The 21,041-nt window shown below is 36.9% G+C and overlaps 1 protein-coding gene across 1 annotated transcript in view; it reads left to right on the forward strand.

Moving 5' to 3' along the window:
* The window catches only part of brinp3a.2 (bone morphogenetic protein/retinoic acid inducible neural-specific 3a, tandem duplicate 2), a 57,680-nt gene extending 50,640 nt beyond the window's left edge, over positions 1 to 7,040 (forward strand). The window contains exons 6-8 of the mRNA XM_058402206.1: positions 527 to 763; positions 1,080 to 1,302; positions 2,927 to 7,040. Of these exons, the coding sequence (XP_058258189.1) occupies positions 527 to 763; positions 1,080 to 1,302; positions 2,927 to 4,037 (1,571 nt within the window). The 3' untranslated portion in view covers positions 4,038 to 7,040. The remainder of the gene's footprint in view (positions 1 to 526; positions 764 to 1,079; positions 1,303 to 2,926) is intronic.
* Positions 7,041 to 21,041: the final 14,001 nt, after the last annotated feature.

Genomic DNA, 21,041 nt, shown 5'->3' on the forward strand with positions numbered 1-21,041 from the left:
TAACACACATGGACTTAAGTAATCCATATGTAATGACAACAAAAAACAGTCAGTTGTTATTTTAAGACACGAAGGTCAGGTGTTCTGGAATAGTTCTTGCAAGAACAGTATTGTCAAGTGCATTTGCAAAACCCATCAACCACCATGATGAAACTGGCTCACATGAAGACCATCCCAGTAAAGCAAGACCAAAACTTAACTCTGCTGCAGAGGAGAAGTTCATTTAGAGTTAGCAGCCTCAGAAATCACCAATTAACAGCACCTCAGATTAGAGACGTTATGAAGGCTTTACAGAGCATCAGTAGCAGACATATCTCAATATCAACTGTTCAAAGGACATTATTGTGTATTTCGGCCGCCTTCAGCATTGTTTTACAATGTAGAAAGAAATAAACATCAGGAAAGACCATGGAATTAGAAGGTGTGTCCAAACTTTTGACTGGTAGTGTATATATAACAATACAGGTAACTGTATTGTTACTTATGTTCTAATGTTAACAGGATTTATTTAATTTTTTAATGAAAGGTTTGCAGGTAATTCTGCCAGACTACCTCAGACATACCTTTGTCCAGGCGGCTCTTGGTTACATTGCCTGCAATGGAGAAGGTGACTTTGTGTGTCGGGACAGTGACTGCTGGTGCAAGTGTGACCCAAAGTTCCCAGAATGTAATTGTCCCTACATGGACATTCAAGCCATGCAAGAGAGCCTTCTTCGAATAGCTGAATCATGGGAACTCCTTTACAAAGAATTCAAGGAATCGGGTATGTATGTGTATGGATATAGTTCAATGCACTAAAGAAATTTATAAGGATTTAATTTTTTTCATTTCTAAATCATCTTTGAGTGCAGTTATTTTTACATATTTGTAAAAATAGAAAGCGAGGGAACAAGACAAGTTGTTTTATGTCATAAATGTGTCCTTCTTTGAAAGATATCAAAGACATTCAATGTTACGCTCTGTTCATAAAAAGAAATGTCAGGAGTGTCTCTATAGAAAAGGTGTTGGAATCTTATTTCACCACACTGTACCTACTGTGGAGAAGTCTTATTTATTTATATTTTTATATACCTTTGCAGATGAGTTCAAGGCATTCCTGATGAGGTTGCCTCAGAACTTCTACCTCAACGCCTCTGCAATCCACCATTTATGGCTGCTAGATGGCATGTTTCAACGGCGCTATGAGCTCCTAGAGAGCAGCATGAAGGGTCTGTACAGGAGGGCCCAGCGAGTTGTATACAAACTCTTCAGTCTGAGCAAGAGGTGTCAAAAGCAGCCTGTTATCAACTTACCACGTGAAAGGTGAGCTCATCAAGGCATTGCAGAGTTAGCTAACAGCTAATTTAGGAATGTATTAAGTATATAAGAAACTAAACATTAACTTAAATGCACTGCAACCTAGGTTCCATAAATAGGATGTACATTGTGTTTTATTTTATAGATAGAAATGTTTTATAGATTTACATGTTTCTTGATTAATGCTGCCCATTAATCAAAGCCAAAAATCTAAAATGGAGTAATACAACATTTTTCAACAATGCAAATGACCTGAAAAAATAAAATAAATGAATAAAAAAATAGAAACAAACAAACAAAAGTCAGCATGATGAGTTAATTGGTAACAACACATGGAAACAACCAATACTACAGCAAATGCTAACTAGAAGATAAAAACAAATCTTTCTTTAGATTAAAGTGCTTTATTTTAAAGGGGAAGAAAACCTGTTCCTATCCATCCAACCCTACTTGATTCAAGGTAACTAATGTAGCTAGCAATGTTTTTCATTTTATTATAATGAGCCAGCTAATTTTATAAATAGCGAGTCTAGTAGTGTATGCACACGGACAAACACGTTTTTTTTAAACAGGGCAGACATAAACAAATCTGTGTAAATAATTTTCATGATTGATACATTTTCTTTTGAGTGTCAGTAAAAGTATCAACGAGTACCAAAAACATCAATCCAGACAACCAAAAAAATTTATATAAATAATAATAATTAATAAATGCATCACTAGTTCCAACAATGATCCAACTCTTTAAAATGCCTCAAATATATAAAAGAATAGTTTTAAAACTAACCTAATCTTTAGTATTACCTAATACAAGAATAGCAAATCAATATCTACATATGGTTTAGCAATGTAAAGGAAATGACCTACTGTCTATTCTATAGCACAATTGTGCAAACTAATCATCTCATTAACATATTTACATTTCTAAGTCATTTTTTAACATTACTTTTAATCCATTAGCACAAAGGAAGAGACATATGCTAAGAAAAATGTTAAGCATGTTAAGCTGGTATAAATGAGAAAAGTACAGCTTTCTATCTTCCAGATTAGTGGTCATGAACTAGAGGGTGCATGGGAAGACTCTTCTCTCAGTCATACCTTTATTAGTACAGGGAGTTCCCTGCACAATTTGAACTGAAATTATTGCTGCTTTCCCAAGTGGCCCATATTTCAGCCTGAAATCTCAATAGACTGAGTAGAGAAATGTGGTATGTTTGCCTGGGAATCATGAGGAGCAGATGAATTATTTCATCTCAGGAATGAGCTGTACATGCTGAATTTTTGGTTAATTTTTTGTTGCTTTCTGTGCCAAGTATAAATATCTCAAATACTGTATGCACAAAGTAAATGCCAGTGATAAAAAGATGTATGTGCTCAGCCCTAATAGTTTTGACTTTTTTTTTCCACTTAAGTACAAGCATTATTTTTTGTCACAATAAGGTGCTGATGCTAAAGTCTTAATTAACAGCAAATTATGTGCTCTGGTGCTTGTCTGATTTTTCTCCCCAAGGTGATTTTGTGATTATTAAACATAGTATTATAACTAGCTCAGGCATTAAGCCACACGTATGGTCTAGAATTCTACTTTCAGCACATTACTGATTTCTCACTCTGTCTAATTCCAATGTAGGGCACGGTCATACTGGCTGAACTACTTCCAGTCATTACTCTACTGCTCGGAGAACAACCAGCTGGGCTTTTTCTCAGAGGAGCTGCACACCTGCATTTGTGCATATGACCAATTCTCATGCCAGGCACCCACTCCATGTTCTGTAGGAGAGGGTCCAGCTTGTGCATCCTGTGCCAGTGACAACTACACTCGCTGTGGTAGCTGCAACGCCGGCTACATGCTAAGTCAAGGAAACTGTCGGCCTATGGTGGCCGATTCCACTGACAACTACCTGGGCTTTGAGACTGACTTGCAGGACCTAGAGCTGAGGTACCTACTGCAAAGGGCAGACCGTCGCCTAGAGGTCCATGCTATCTTCATTAGCAATGACATGCGCCTCAACAGCTGGTTCGACCCTTCATGGAGGAAGAGAATGCTGCTCACACTAAAGAGCAACAAATACAAATCCAATCTGGTGCACATGCTACTGGGGATCTCCCTCCAGATTTGCCTTACAAAGAACAGCACCCTGGAACCTGCCCTTACTCTTTTCATCAACCCTTTTGGTGGGAGCCACTCAGAGAGTTGGTTGATACCTGTAAATGAGAACAAATTCCCTGATTGGCAATCCACTAAGCTGGACCTTCCACTTGAGTGTTTTAACTGGACCCTGACTCTGGGCAACAAGTGGAAGACATTCTTTGAGACAATTCACATTTATCTGAGGAGCCACATTAAAACATCAGGTCCTACTGCCAATGAGAGTGTTTACTTGGAACCTTTGGCAGACCCTTCCAGAAACTTGGGGTACATGAAAATCAACAGCATACAAGTTTTTGGTTACAGTATGCATTTCAACCCGGAGGCAATCCGGGACTTGATCCTGCAGCTGGACTATCCGTACACACAGGGCTCACAAGATTCGGCCCTGATGCAGCTGCTAGAGATCCGAGACCGTGTTAACCGGCTGTCTCCACCAGGCCAGCAGCCTCTGGACCTGTTCTCCTGCTTACTGCGCCATCGTCTCAAACTCACAGTCAATGAAGTGGCGCGAATCCATGCTTCTCTCCAGGCTTTCAGCGCCCGACTCCCAAACCCTCTTGATTATGAGACAACCAAACTTTGTAGCTAACAACTAAAAGGTCAGACATCTAGAATATGTTTACACACAGAGAGGAGACTGTGCATGAATAAAAGAAATCACTTAATTATTGACTACAATATTGTATATCTTTCCACATTCACTTCTAAACAAGTGTACTCAAATCAACCAAGTCAGTTTTCTTGTATGGAGCAACACTTAAAACATTTGGTGGGACCTTTGCTATATATGACTGCAAATTTTCTATGTTTTTTTTTTTTTTTGCTTTAGTGGCAGTGCACTTTCCTTAATCAGAATACAGTGATGTCAGTATGTTTTGTAGATAAATTGTTATTAAAACTTAACGTAATATTAATTATTTACTAGTCTTCTTTTTTGTTTAGCTGTTCAGCAGTTAACATACTGGGAAATTATGTCCACCTTTTTCTATGGCATAATGATAATGTAAACGAGATTAAACATGACATAAGTGCTTAATTAAATAGTAATATAACAGACTTGTTAACACAATTACATTATGGCTTGTTGCGATAAGCTTTCTCCTTCTGTCTGAAAGAATCAGATTTTTTTTTTTCAAAGAAATTACATTTGATTAACATTACAGATCATGTGTTTTTTTGACAAATTATCAGTGCTCACTGCCATGGTGAAGCTGTGTTACACTTTCTCAGATGTCTTGATATCACTTTATAAAGATGGGCCTTACATTGCATACACACACACACACACACACTCACACAAACCAAATAATGGTGTTGTATTTATTAATTGTTGCTATTGTTACTATTAATATTGTTTTCACATTGCCCTAATTTTCTGTATCGGTATTACCTAATTTGTGTATCTTTTTTTGTCCATTTCCCCTATCTTTCTCATTTTCTGTGTTGTTAATGTTTGTTTTATATCTGCTTTACTTCTTGGTGTCACAGTCTGTTTTTGGGACCATGTTAAAGCATCTAATAAGATGAAGAATGGTGGTGGGTCCAAACAGATTTTGTCATTTGTCTATTCTCATTTGCATATATTATTATTATTATTATTATTATTATTATTATTATTATTATTATTTATGTGTTCCTTTTCTGTGTGTGGTGTGTAACTGTACTAGTTATAAGCAAAAGTTTGTGGACACTTGTCCATTACACCCATTTGTTCCTTCCTCAAGATGTTGCAACAAAATTGAAAGCACATACTTCTATAATACATCTTTCTTTGCTGTAGAATTACAGTTTTTGTTCAGTAGAACTAAGGCAACCCAAACCTGTTTCATTTGTACACATAGTGAGCTATTTTGAATGCATGTTTTGCCAAGGTTGGAGTGGAAAAACTCGAGAATCCTGCACAAAGCCCTGACCTCAACCCTGCTCAACACCTTTGGGATGAACTAGAATGCTGATTACGCCCCAGGCCTCTGCGCCCTATATCAGTGCCTGACCTCACTAATGCTCTTGTGGCTGAAAGGACAAAACCCCCTAGCCATGCTCTAAAATCTAGTGGAGAGCCTTTTCGAAAAGAGAGGAGGTTATTATAACAGTAAAGGGGGACTAAGTCTGGAATGGGATGTTCAACAAGCACATATGGGTGTGATGGTCAGGTGTCCACAAATTTAGCTTCAACAGTGTGAAAAGAGGCTATAATTACAAAGGGAGCCTTAAACTGAATGTTAAACTGAAGTGGTAACTTAGTGCCTTTGTAAACGTGTGCTAGAAAGTTTCATAACTCCTCCAGGCAGTGCTGTTTCTTTTAGATAAAATCATGCTTTTGTTTTAATTCAGTTATTTGATTCACATTTTGCTGTGGTGAACAGGTCAGGAGGTTTGCATATACCCTTCAATTTCACCATCATTCTATACATCTACAGGTGATTTGTTTCAGGCTGCTAATGTCAATATCCTGGGAAATTATATAGATTATATAACGTATAAGGCAAACTAGTGTGAAGTGAAAAGAGAAGTGAAAATTGCAGGAAGGTATGATGAGTGACACAGAGAATATAGATTATAGAATATATAATATTTCTACCAGATCTTATTACTGTAGCTGTGGTTTCTTCTTCAATTCATGCTGACCAGGGCTGCCAGTGTAACATTTTACATAGGAAACATCGCTCACTGGCACAATGACATAGTGCAAACAAATGAGCAAGAATGAGCATGGGCATAATTAGTGCTAAAATGCATCTACTAATAACCAGCCTGCTACCTAGAGAGAAATTAGTGGGAAATTAGTGCTTGTCAGTAATGCCAAAATGAGTTAACATGTTGTTTTCATAATGGCAAATAGGAAAGTACAAAATGGCTATTACAAAGGTAATCAGTCTTTCTCCCAGCCTGGAAAAAAAGAAGCAACAGAGAAATGCACATGAAATATACAATGGTTCGGTTCACACAGTACAGCTGTGGCTTTGCAAAGACACTAATTTTGGAATTACATGGATGGTGGTCTGGAAAAACATCAGGTATAGCTATTGCTTAATTCTGGAAAGCAGCCAATCATTTACTAATATACATATAATTAATTATAATTTCGATGTGTGGTTGGAACCCAACATTGCTTATCATCTTGAGAACATTATCCCCACAGTGAAGCATGATGGTGGCAGCATCACATTTTTTGCATGTACTTAGAAAGTGGTAAGATGGATGAAGCAACCATTTTTTTTTGTATTTAACCTGTGTGCCAATAAAAAAGCATTTCAAATTATTTTGCATATATATAAATATAATATTTATCAAGTGATGAAAACCCAATTCCATCCATTCAGTGATCCAGTTCCTAGTTCCTACAGTACAAAATGTAAAACAGATCAGTGTAAGGTACTGTACACTAGGTAGAAAAGTAGAGCTAAGCATGCTGTTTTTCCTTTGATAGAATAAAAAAGTCGAACACGTCAGAATTTGACCACGAGAAGGGTTTTTCCAGGCCACCACACATATTATCTACTTTGTCATTGATTGGTCAATGAATAACTTTGATTTATTTCAGTTATTTAAATGATCAAATATGTGAATGTTGCTTGCTTTCTGCATATTTTCTGCAGTATTTTGGTAGATTTTATACTGGTATTGTTGTGATTAAAAACTGAAACAGTTTTTTGTGCTGTACCACACAACAGCAACCTGTACATTTTTTATTTGCTGTCTACCATTTCCTTTCCGTTGGCAAAAAAAGGAGACATAGACAAAAGTCCAAATCTATAACTACAGATCATACATCTGTGAATGATTTTTGGAAATACCCTGTGACAATGGGCAAAGGGTAATCAATATCATAAACCCCATCTCCAGTGTTCCAGTACAAGTATTTACAGATGATGCCTCAGGAACAAAGGCCATGTGAACAGAGAAGGAAGCAAAAGGTAACTGTCTACTGCCAATAAATCAGTGTTCAGCTTTATTACCTAGAAGCAAAGGTTCTGCAGGAAGATCAATGCAGTCAGACAAACTGATGGTATTTTGATGCTGACACCAGACCTGCATCAACATCAATTTATTAACTGGTTTGTGTTTTCCACTTCGTAGGCTTTCTACAGGTCCAAATCAATCCTCACTGTTATGGTCCATTAAAATCTATGATTATAATACATCAGTGCATTCAGCAGCTGAAGGTTTCTGAGTCTGTTGGCATGGAATACAGACAAAGTGGAAAAGAAGATACTGTTCTAATTCCCTAATAATTCCTAATGAATGGCATTATAATGAATGGATGTTATATGAGGCAGCAAATTACCTGCAAGTTTATTGTCAGTGACATTTTACTGTTCTCATGAAAGTAAACTATCTTTAAAATCTAGTGGGAACAATGGGGCTGTAAAAGTAGCTCAGCTTTTTGATGAATTGTATCAAATCTTTTATAACCTTCAATCCCAGAAGCACCGTATTTGAAATAAACAAGGTTACTATGGGAGGACAGCACTTAAAGGAAATATTCAAGCTGAAAATCTTTATGATGTACTTTCTGTAATTTGTTGAGGACAAAACGATGTGACAATGGTCAGTGGAAATCATCAGCCCACTGAGGGTTGTATTCAAAATCACATTGAAAATCAACGTATAAATGTGAAATTATAGCATGATCCAACTCAAATAAATTTCAACACAGCAACTCATAATGTAAGTCAGTAGTGCATATGGCCCCCATGTGCCTGTATCTCACGTTGATGTCTGAGCATGAGCATGCTTGATGAGATGGTGGGTGGGGTTCCGGGGTTATCTCATCCCAGACCTGGTTTAGGGCATCAGTAAGTTCCTGTACAGCCAATAGTGCTACTTGGTGGCTTCAGATCCTCCAATAGATAACATCCTAGAGATTCTTCATTGGATTCAGGTCTGGAAAACAAAGGGCCAGTCGATGGCATCAATTCCTTTGCCATCTAGAAATAGACTACACCTTCAGAACGAACCCAGGGCCCACTGCATCAGCATGGTCTGACAATGGCTCTGAAGATTTCATCCTGGTACCTAACAAGAGTAAGAGTACTGTTGGCTAGCATGTGAAGGTCTGTGCAACCCTCCAAGTATGTTCCTCTTCAGACTATCACTGATTTACCGCCAAACCATTCATGCTGGATGATGTTGCAGGGAGCATAATGTTTCCCATGGCATCTCCAGACTCTTTCATGCCGGGCACATGTGCTCAGTGTGAACCTGATCTCATCCTTAAAGAGAACGCTTACCAATGGTGGACATGCCAATTCTAGTTATTGTTCTTTGGCAAATGTCAGTCAAGCTGCATGATGGTAGGCTGTGAGCACAGGTAATAGTGGTGGGCTGTCAAGCCCTCATGCCACTCTCATGAAGTCTATTTCTGACAGTTTTGTCACAAACATGCACACCAGTAGCCTGCTGTAGGTCATTTTGTTGGGCTCTGAAAATGCTCTTTCTGTTCCTCCCCACACAAAGGAGCAGATTCGGGCCCTTAGCACTCCTTGTGTAACAGCTCATCCCCTGGTATATCCACCATGCTCTTGAAACTCTGTTGGAAAACACACACCTAACCTCCTTGTGATGGCATGTATGGATGTGCCATCCTGGAGGAGCTGGACTACCTGTGCAACCTGACTGGGTTGCAGGTACAAGTAGTGACAAGAACCCTAACAAAAACAAAACAAATTAGTCACAAAGGATAAGGAGAGAGCAATTGTCTGTGACCACCACTTGTAGAAACATTCCCTTTTTGGGTGTTGTCTTGCTTTTTCCACTCCACTGTTAATTTAAATTTGCACCAAAACACATTAATCTGATTCACAATCACTTATGCTTCCTAACTGGACAGCTTGATATCTCTGAAGTTTAATTGACTTTATGTTTTACTGTGATGAAATGTTCCCTTAATTTTTTGAGCAGTATATATATATCTTCATTTGCAAACTAAATGTATTACTTTTTATTATTTTTTAGACACTGAGGCATTGGGTGCAACAAATAATACTTGCTTTTAAAAGAACACAATGTACACTCACTGTCCAATTCATTAGAAATGGCTGTACAGTTGCACAACCATGCACTGCAATGCTCCTCATGTAGGTTAATACCTTCAGTTCTTGTTCACATCAAACACCTGAGTTTGGAAAATGTGATCTCATTGACTGTGACCACTGCAAAAAATAAATATAAATGAATAATCGAATAAATAATTGAATAAATAATCTAATAAATAAATAAATAAATAAATAAATAAATAAATAAATAAATAAAGTTAAACATTTGGAAGGCAGATAAAATAGAACAGGTTCCATTCCTTTTAGTCAGGAATTGCAGTCCAAAGCTACACTGGATGCATGTTAACTAAAACTGGACACTCGACTGGGATCAGATCAGGTTTATCATTAATAAAACATCCCACATTCCTGGTGGATGTATACAGAAGCATTAAGTTGAGTATAGACTAGCCGATTTTTGCTGATGGTATGCCACCAACCAAATGATTGGTGACTAATTGCTGTCTGTGTGAGCAACTCAAATTGCCCAATCTGTGAACACTCACAAATCCATTGACATTTTCCATTTTTAAGTTATTGGCATTGAGTTTTGTAGTGTAAGCACATCTAGCAAATACAGCAATGAGTGTGTGGGGAGAAACAGCAACATTTCAGTCAGGACAACTCTCAGAATGAAGTTAACAGCTTTTATTAATGGAATTGCAGTGTAGGTGGGTTTGTTCTTGGCAGAGTAGAGCTCTGGAGCTTCTACTGCTGGAGAATATGAAGACTTGCTCTGTTAGACATGCTTGGATATGGAGATAATTGAACTGTGCTGCTAAAGAGAAAGGTACAGTGGGACGACTGGTTCATGTGAGTTATTTGGGGATACAAGGGGTTGCATAGATAGGGAATCGAAGCCAATAGGAAGGGTCATAGGTGTTGAAGGGACCATTAGAATTTAATGGCTGAACTGGGTAAGACTTGTGAAGGCCACTCTGCTTTCCACTTTCTTGGAAATAGACAGAGCTCACTGATAAAATGATGAACACTAAGCATGAAGAAATATTTATTTAAAAAGGTGGTTATTACATATTGATTGATGGATTGATGGATGGATGGATGGATGGATGAGTGGGTGGATGGATGGATTGTCTGAATGACTGATCGAGTGATGGATTGAGTGATTGATCTTTCTTTCATTCATCTTCAGTGCTACCTGCTTCAACATCATTCATGCCGTTCTTTTTTATTAGTTTGCTCATTCCTTCAATACCCCTAACATCAGTCTCAATTTGAACGCTTCCACTATTTAGGCTTTAATTACTTTGCTAATCTCAGTGGCCTTAGACTCAATTTAACAAGGACACATTCCTGTTCATCTGGCTCTGTGCAGACTTTACAAAAGCTGTTTTACCTGCATGGTTTATTCACTGCCTGGTGAAACAGACATATATAATCCACACCGTTACATTTCACACAGTGTCCCTTCAGACCCTAAAAGCTCACAAAACATCCTAACTGTTTCTGGAACCAGCTGTTTAAGATTAAACCCAAGTGCCTCATGAACAGTGCCACATATGGCAAATAATAATAATAAAAAAGATTAAGATTACCCCCAACTCTTTCCTGGACAACTTTAAAGCACTTTATTCACATCATTGAGTTCAACCTTTCATGCAGACGCTCCAACGCACCAGCCTAGGACTTCGAGTCGATAAACACTTGACACTTTATGCTTCAATAACAGCTCAAGTTGTTCCTGAGAAAAAAAGGCAAATAAAAAAGAAGAACGAGTCTGTACCAACACCTATGCAATGTATTTGCATTTGATGTCAACCAAGGAAAAATCTAGTATTTATGATTTAATGAGTGATGGTATTTTACTACATTTAAATTAAACTCTAGCCAGAAGAAATATTCTAATACTTTTAGATGCATCCAAAAGTCCTGAAACACAAAGAAACACAAGACTATATGCTGATCTTTGTACATGCAGGTTCAACGCCATAGCACTTCACTTCCCATCACACCACAGGGGGCAGGTCCACTTGATATGCAACACTTTTTACTAGAGATGGCATGTTTATGATTCAATATTGTGCTCTTCCAACTTTAAATGAAATCTTTTAAAAATAATATCAGCTGCCTTAACCAATAACTCAGCTAGTCTATTTATGGAACACTGTAGATCCAGAGGCACAAATATAAAACTGTATTAGAGATCCAGCTCATTACTTTTACAAGCCTCAGCATGCATCACTGTGCATGCAGAAAATTGTCTCATATCCCCTCTCTGATGTGCCAATCATTTCAGGCAGAAGAAACACCTTCCTTCTAGCCAGATCGTTAATAAAACGACACACTTTAACAAACTAAATTTGATTTCCTGTGTACAATATTCAGTATAATATCATCGATCTGGGTAAATACGAAGGATCGACATATATAAAAAGTAAGAATTGTCCAATCAAAGAAAAGATGAAGCCCTGTGATGACACATATCTGACAAAACTGTGACGGGTTTAGGATTTTATCACTGACATCCACATTTCCATAAAGAGTGGATCAAAGTGTCCAGAACACCCAATCATGAAGGAAGTACACTAACAGTTTGTTAGTGTGTTTGTTACCAATCTAACACTTTTGGCATTACACTTCTTTTTTCCAAGCTTGACATTCAGCCACCAATTGCTCAGGTTTGCAACAATACAAACAAACACAAGTGTTTCCAGAACAAATATTTTGTGTACCTACTACTTTAGCTGTCCAGTGAAATTTCCCAAGGGTGTTACGAGTTTAAACGGCTTGACACTTTATCACCAACCGGTGACTGCTCAGGTTGCACTGGTGACTAAAAAGCAATTTTGTGCGTCAACACAAATTTGTCAGCCAACATAGCTGCTACAGCTCAAGAGATAACTCTGTTTATCTAAACATACAAGATTTTCAGGTGAATCATGTTTTTCTAGAATTCTATATTCTCTAAAAATGGCACATGGCATTTTCCCCATACATTCCAAACATTTTAAATTTATAAATTTGTCCCTAATGAGCAAGCGAGAGGTGATGGTGGCATGGAAAAACTCCCTGAGATGACATGAAGAAGAAACCTTGAGAGGAAACACACTTAAAAGTGAACCCATCCTCAACTGGGTGACACTGGAGAGTGTGATTTTAAAATAATTTCCCTTCTATACCTGTTTAATATATGGTTAAAAAGTGAAGTTGTGAAACCAGGAGATTAATTGTTAACTTTTGGAGACTTGAGTGCTAAACTTCATGTAAATTGCAGTCCAAAGCCATCTTCGTGGTTTCTAATTAGTACTATCCACAGCCCTCCTATGCACCTCTAGGCTGTCCATGGGGGCCATCCTCAGCATCAGAGAGCAGCCTCCAGGTGATTGGAAGTAGGGCATCAGGATGTTACCAATTCATATGTAACTAATGCAAGTAAAAATTATAATGTCTTAATCCAGGCAGCATGGCAGTGCAGTTAAGTACTTTACTGCCTAATAGTGTTTGTCTGGATTTTTGTACAGTCTCTTTGTGTCACTGTGGGTTTCCTCTGGTTGGAGTACTCTGGTTTCCTCCCACCTCTCTAATGGCCAGAAGGGATATTGTGGACTCTAAATTGACAAATAGTGTCAAATAGTGTGTGTATCGTTCCATGTGATGTACTTCCTGTCTTACTCCCAGTATTCCCATGATATTGGCTCCAGACCTACAACAACTCTTGCTGTGATGAATCAATATTTCTTAAGCTTCATCGCACAATTATAGGTTTAGTGTTGCAAAATAAAGGAATATCTTTGCTTCTTTTAAAATTGATTCTCCAAACCAGTTAACTAACATCAAATTCTGGGGAACCTGGTTGCAAATGTATTAAGAACAAATAATTAGAAGAGATGAATACCAAGAACAGGACTAAAGAAACAAGGAACACAACCTTCATTTTGCCAGCATCCTTTAAAAAAATCTAATTAGCTTTGGTCTTGCAGTTGTACTGCCAACATACGAGGTTTCTAAGGAACACTGTTTCTCAAGTACAATGTTTTCTCTCGGTTTGTTTAATACTCGATTCTGATTGGTCGATTAATATTCTGTAGAAGCAGCTCCTGCAATAGCACCGGCTGTAATTTAAAATAACAGGTTTATGTGAATGTGCTTATTTGTATAAAAACAGCTCATTCACAGGGACCTGCATGAAGGATGCTCAATATAACCTCGGGTTAATAATAAATGGGTTAAACTTGTATTGTTATTTAACAAAGAAAAAAATATAGGAGTGCTGGTTTGGTGAGCACAGCATTTATTTATTTATTTATTTATTTATTTATTTATTTATTTATTTTTCCATGGAGTAAAGTTTCCGCTGAGCAAATGACTGTTTATAGCAGATAACTTAATCTCATTTAATGTAAGTTATAAGAATAAATAACTTGTCTTATGGACGTTCTACAACACTAAGTGTAACTATAAATGGATATTTTATATACACATATTGTGGCAAATTGCCATGGTAAAAACTGAAAAAAACCTTTGGGGATGTGATGTTGATTGTTTTTCAATAGCCACGCCCTGTTTTGTGTTTCTTTTTTAAGCAAAAGTGTAATGCATTTTATTCTTACCATTAAAGTTATTACTAAAACCGGAAGAATAAAACTTTACATTTTGAAGAAACATTGCATATTGTATGACTGTCCATGCAGATGTTGTGCTATTGATGTATAGGTGAGAAACATCTGTTTTTCAGTCATCTGTTTAGCCTACTACATAATGAGACAGATTTAAGAAGACACCTGCATTATCTGTTTATTTTAAAAGTAAAAACTGTCAAAAAAAAGTTTTAGAGCCACAGTGCCTAGGAAAATGTAAGTAAAAATTGTTAAAAACATGAATTTATTATGCCTTTCAAAGTGAAAGAAAAGCAAGAGGATTGTGATAAACCTATAATGTTGAGCTGAGTGAAATTCAGCACAAAGCTCAGGTTCTTGATAATGAGTTAAACCAGGCCCAACAAACACACATCCAGCCCAATCAATCCCAGCTCCCACAGTACCATTTTATGCTGCAGTGCAAATTACCGATGAATTGCTTTGGGATCTTCTGTCTGGCTTCTAAATGCAGCTCTTATTAAACAATCCTCAGGTACAGCATGTACCTATCAGAGGATTTAACTTACCTCAGGAGTCATTTATGATACATCAGGATTCATGGCACATTTTTGACACGTCCTTCATCAGTGCCACAAATAGGGGTGTTCTGCCAATACGTGGGTGGAAAGAAACATGTTTGAAAATTAATATCTCACCATTCATTACCATATAGACGGGAATAGGCAGTATATGCCAGTATGAGGTCTATTTGGCTGGACAGAAATCTTATGAGAATCTGTCATATGAGAGATTTAAAATCAACTCATTGTGTTCAATCATGTTCACACATTTGCATTTATATTTATAGCATTTTGATCAATGTTCTTATGCAGAACCTTACCAGAAACTTACAAGACTGCTTTAAATTTCCATCAAAAACTTATTCTCATGTTTGCAGTTTTCAACATGGGAAGGTTTTCAGGATGGATGCTTTGTGGATTTTTTTGATATAGCCTTGTTTATTCATAAATATATATATTTGAAAGAAATTCTACCAACTTGCTACGGTATATTTTTTGGAAAATGTAGAACTTTTTGTAAGCTGCGACAATAACTCTGCTTTGTGCTGCTGATTATTTTATAATAGCAGAAGGCCATGTTGTGATTTATTCCTTAATTAAGCAAGAAGTAATCTATATTTTTTCTCAAATAATGCTATTGCTAGCAGTGGAAGAAAAATAACTACACATTTGCATTTCTTATGATCATATGAGCCAGGGTTTATGAATACCATAAACCTAAACGTCTATTAGTTAGTGCACGAGTACCATGGGTGCATGATGGTACAAAAGCCAGGCAAGCGCTCCTGGAGCAAATACCGTTACAATGCTGAAAAAAAGGAGCCACTTCAGCACCAAGGACAGCGCCAGTTTCACGGCTGCAAGGAGGAGTCAGGGCAGCGCCAGCAGCAACCAATCAGAAGCGCCGCTGTCTCTACTCACCCTGGGGAAGAATAATGGAAGTTGGCTAATAGCCGGTCTAATGTGGTTGTGTTGCGTTTCTCTCTTACAATAATCCCATGGAACGCTGGGCCGACGCCGAGGACGCATCACACGCATATCTGGTGATACCTTTGAGTAAGTTGGTGTAGCCAATCCACCAGCTGCCATCTTTTTAAGAGGTAGAGAGAAACCAGAGAATACTGAGAAAATGCAAACAGAAATGGGGATTTTAATCAGTTTCATTTTATTTGTTTAAATCATTAATATATTTATTCATTCACTTATCTTAAGTAACCTGGTCAGGGTCAGGGAATATCTCAGTTACATTGCTCAATAGTAGCTTCTGATCAGAAGGTCATGAGGTCAAACCCCTGCTATAAATGAGATAAATGTAAGCTGCTCTCGATAAGGGCGCCTGCCAAATGCCATAAATGTAAATGTGTATCTAGAACCAATTCCAGGAGTGCTGGGCATCAGCTGGGAATCACTTTGGATGGGATGCCATGCACACATTCGCATATCCATTTACACCTTGGTGTCGGAGGACAGAGGCAGGCTGCATGGGCACAAGTGTTTTATTAAATGTGAGGCTAAGAGCAGGTCAAAAAACAGGTTGTGGTCAAATAAGGTGCGGACATACTTTCAAGGGCTAGGCAAAGACAAAGTCAAAAAAAAAAAAAAAGGGATGTGATGAAGAGAACTGAACCATGCATATAGTTCACACTGAAGACAACACATGTGCCCAGATTATATATGTATAGAGATCAGGATGTAAGCTGAAATAAGGAGTGATTCTTCATGGCACATAAACAGGGAAATAAACAGGGACAAAGTTTGGGTGGTGGAGACAAGACATGGACCAAAACAAAACACATGGGGTAACATGGGGCAACGGCTTGTCTCACAGTGCTCGGTACGAGGGGGATATTTATAGCACTAGGGACCTGTTAGAGACAAAAGTTCACCTGATCTCATGTTTCTGGGAGTTGGGAGTAAAATGGTGATTTTATTTTATTTGTCTAACTGCAGTGTCAGTGCTCCTCTAAAGCTTTAGTGAAGATGTCTATCTTCAGTTGTTGTTTAAAGCCAGTGATTCAGCCTTTCAGACAGTCAGGGGAAGTCCATTCCACCAGTACAGAATAAAAAAGTTTTTATGCATGTTTTCCTTGTATCTTGAGGGATAGCAGGTGAAGTCAAGCAATGCTTGTGGTCCATAGAGAATACAGTAATATAGTGAGTGGGGTTATAAATGTCTTAGGGTAGGTGGGGGCTGGTCCATTTTTGGTTTGCAGGAAAACGCGAGTATGTTACATCTCGTGTGGGCAGCTTCAGGAAGTCAGTGGAGGAAACACAGCCATGCCATGATGTGGGAGTATTTGGCATCTATATATGTATATATTCTGAGTCATAAGACTAGATTAGTTTGTACATATTTAAAGAAACCTTTAAATCATAGATTCCTTGTTCAAGAAAGTTTTGGCATTTGTGAATAATTGTTTTAATCTGTTTATTTAAACTTTTTTTTTTAAAGATGCGCTTACTTAAGGTCACAGACATTCATTCATAATTCATAATTTTTTTATACTGTATTTTTTCAATTAATAAATTAATTTATACTTAATATTTCATCCAGTTTGAATGCACAATGCAGTATTACTCTTATATAAATGTTATACATTTATACAGTCCAGAATTAATGCAAACTTGAGCTTTAAAAAAAAATGCACAATAATTTATTGCTTTTGGATACAAGTACATGCTGCCATGGCAGGGATGGCAGAATTCCAGTGCTGCTTTAGTCAAATACCTTATTGATTGAGGAAAGAGCAGAAATTAATGATCCATGTGTCCCAGTTTGCAGAATCAATTTCAATTAATATTAGCTTCACAGTGCACCTGTTTTGTAACAGATTCAACTATGTTTGGCTGCTCACATTAGAGCTCACATATGCACCTCTCTGGCATCAAGAGTAATATTCTAATGATCCTCATGGATCAGTTAGACGTGGATGTGATATGTAAGGAATCAAACACGACAGGGCATACAGTTAATGGAAAATGATCTGAAAAAAAATGTTGTCATGTTAGCAATAAAACATCTCTGTCTCTCCATTGTTGGAAAACTTATTGACCGTTACAAAGTGCTGTCACAGAAAAATGATGCTTTCTTCTAGAAAGTGTCAAAATAACGACAGTTTGATATTTTTCTTTGTTAAATTGTCTGTCTAACACCAAGTTTCTGTGACTTAAAGCAAGCGTGTTAATAAAGACACACCATTTGAATTATAGCTGGAGCTGCCGATGATGTTTGAGCAAATTAATTAAACCTGAATGAATAGATAAGAGAATTCAACAGTTCTGTATAAGTGTTATGAGAATCCTTCAGTCATGAAGCAATTATATTCAAAACATGTCAATAGATATCCAGGTAGAGTTAGTAATATTTAGATTTGTGCTACAAAGATGCTTTTGTGAATGGTTTGCTTTTGCACAATGCTTCATAGCTATTATCGTCACACCCTCAAAGTTGCCATGTTATACTTGCATATGGCTCCCAATTCAATTACATCTAGACCAATCACATTTAAAAAAAAGTCTATATTGTTTGCAAAGTGTTTTAAATTAAATTAGATTAAATACAAAAGCACATAAATAAAGAAGACTGCAAACATTTACATGTACCGTATATTTTTATTATAATATAATTACAAAATAACCCTAGATTATACCCTCCCTCTGGAGCATACCTGAAGTGTACAACCCCGACAACACAATATCAGACAGGGAACAAGTCAATGGATCTTCTTGGCTGAGGACAGAAATTTGCCATCCATTCTGATTGCATTTAAAAAGATCTACCAGGAAGGAAAAAATACATTTTCCAAAAAGCTTGTAAAGACCTGCTCGGGAAGACCCAAAGCCGTAATTGCTGCTACCTGTGATTCAGTACAAAGTGTTGAATAAAGGGTTGGAATACTAATGGAAATATGATATTTCAATTTCTAAGCTAGAAAGGTGTAAGGAAAGTAGTTACAGACTTTGGGCTGCTGATCCGAAAGTTGTGTGTTTAAATCCCACCTAAGCTGCTACTCTTGGGCCCTTGAGCAAGGTCCTTAACCCTCAAGGACTCAGTAGAACAAATGAGATGTATGTAAGTCGCTTTGGATAAGGGTTTCTGCCAAATGCTGTAAATGAGATTTGTTTTGGGTTGTTGCATGTACACTGAAGGAAGGAAGGAAGGAATGATTCAACCCCAAAACTAACATAATACAGTGTGCAAAAAACAAAGGAGTTTGAATAATTTCTAAACATACTGTAGATATTTTTTCAACTACAGCACACACATTTCCCAAAATATCAAGTGCAATATTTTATTGTATTCTAAATATTATAAATTAGCCATATTTCACTATCACTGTGGTCTTCCCATTCTGAGCCCTGGCTTTGCACCCATTCTTTGCAGAAAATGGAAATGTGGTACTGAGGCAAAGGGCTCAATGAATCAATTTGCCCCCGAAAACAATGTGCAGACATTCATCACCTAGACCTCCATATTAGATGCTCTTGTGAGTGTGTATCCAAGTACATAATACATTCAGTCTCTCTTGCGAGCCCAATTGCTGTGTTGAATTAGAATGGGTGACATGGTCTGAATGCCCATGGGCTTCGCTATTGTGACATTTCAATATGTATTAAGATATACTGAGTGTTTAGCTCATAAATTTGAGCAACACCCCAAGCAATATGTGTCGGGCTGCATATAAATGACACAAAAGTGAATGTTTACTAAAGGCGTATATTTTTTTACTCTGTGTGTCAGGATGAACAACTGATATGTGAACAAACGACAAGAGGAAAGCTGAAGACAAAATAAAATGCGAAATTTTGCCTGTTGTTTTTATTAATGTCTGTCCCTGCAGTCTATAATACTATGTACTATGAGTTCTACTATGTGGATGATAAAATAACAATATATGATATGATGAAATCTGTTTAAAAAAAAAAAAACCTCATAGAACATTAAGGGCAACAGATTTATTTATTTATTTATTTATACATGCATTATTCTTCTTCTTCTTCTTCTTCTTCTTCTTCTTCTTCTTCTTATTATTATTATTATTATTATCATTATTATTATTATTATTATTATTATTATTATTATTATTATTATGCTTGCTTGTCTGTTGTTTTTTTTTCAAGTGCATTTATTTATTTATTTATTCTATTATTATTATTTTTTTATTACAGCTGTCTTTCACTTTGTTTACTTCACTGTGTTAACATAAGTAAAGCTAACTACTAACTTATTAATACTTAGTTATTAATTGCTTAGAATTAAGCAATTAATGTTAATTAAGCCAAGGAACGGCTAGATAATTTCAACTCACTTGTATTTTAATTTTTCTTACATCCTTTTTCTTACATCCTCAAGCTTTGCAGCAATGAAAACAGAAGAAAAGCCAACAAAAAAAATGAAAGAAAGAAAGAAAGAAAGAAAGCTTGCATAAATTAAGACAAATTAAGTCAATCAATTAATTAATAATTGTTGCTCTATAAACAGAGGATGAACTCAGGTGATGTTTAATGCCACATTCACACACACACACACACACACACACACACATTGATTACCAGCGACAACGCTGCAGAGTCCTTTAATTTCCATTGAAAGCCAAAGACTTCCGATGGCGACTAGATGTGGGCGTGTCCAACGAGGTGACAAACTTGGTGCAGCGACTACCGATGGGAGTGTGTGTGATCCATGGCAAAGAGCACACGCCTTCATTTTGTATGATACGATGCATATATACTCTGGTGAATTTTGTATACAAATACCAAATCTCCCTGCAGAATGTTTCATTTAAGCGGCAGGAGAATGGATTTTGAATGCTAGTTGCACCACCCACTGACGGACTTTATTACTATGGCAACCAGTATAGTGCAGATAAAATCGCTGTATGTGTGAATGCAGCATAAGTCAGTGTGGTTTTCCATGGCATTTCTTTAATGCTGTTAAACCATTCATTCAAGCCAGTGCTGTGACTGATGTGCCATATACTCCCTAGTGTTCCATATGCCATGATCGTGCTTACTGTGACACTTCTGCTTTCCATATACTGCATCAGGGAGAGCACACTCGCACATTTTGACCAAGACACTTTGCTAAAAAAGTTGCTCCATGGCAACATGTATGTAATTTAGTTACTTTATTTATTTATTTTAATTTTTTTTTATTAGCATTTTTTTCTTAGAATTCCTTAAACATTCCCATTAATTATTGTTACTCTAACAGGGAATACATAATAATTACAGTAGCCCTAGAGGAGAAAGTCCATTAAGTAACCAGATGTTAAAAGCTGTTCTTTTTATCATATTACATTTTTTTTTTTTGTTGCATTTTTTCTCTCTTATTCCACTACTCTGCATTCACAGGTTCAGTATTCATGTATTATATATTTCCTATTTTCTATATTTTTTTCTACCTGTATAGGTGAATTCTCTTTTTAATTGTAAT

The sequence above is a fragment of the Hemibagrus wyckioides genome, linkage group LG11 (assembly GCF_019097595.1).
Source record: "Hemibagrus wyckioides isolate EC202008001 linkage group LG11, SWU_Hwy_1.0, whole genome shotgun sequence".
Lineage (NCBI taxonomy): Eukaryota > Metazoa > Chordata > Actinopteri > Siluriformes > Bagridae > Hemibagrus > Hemibagrus wyckioides.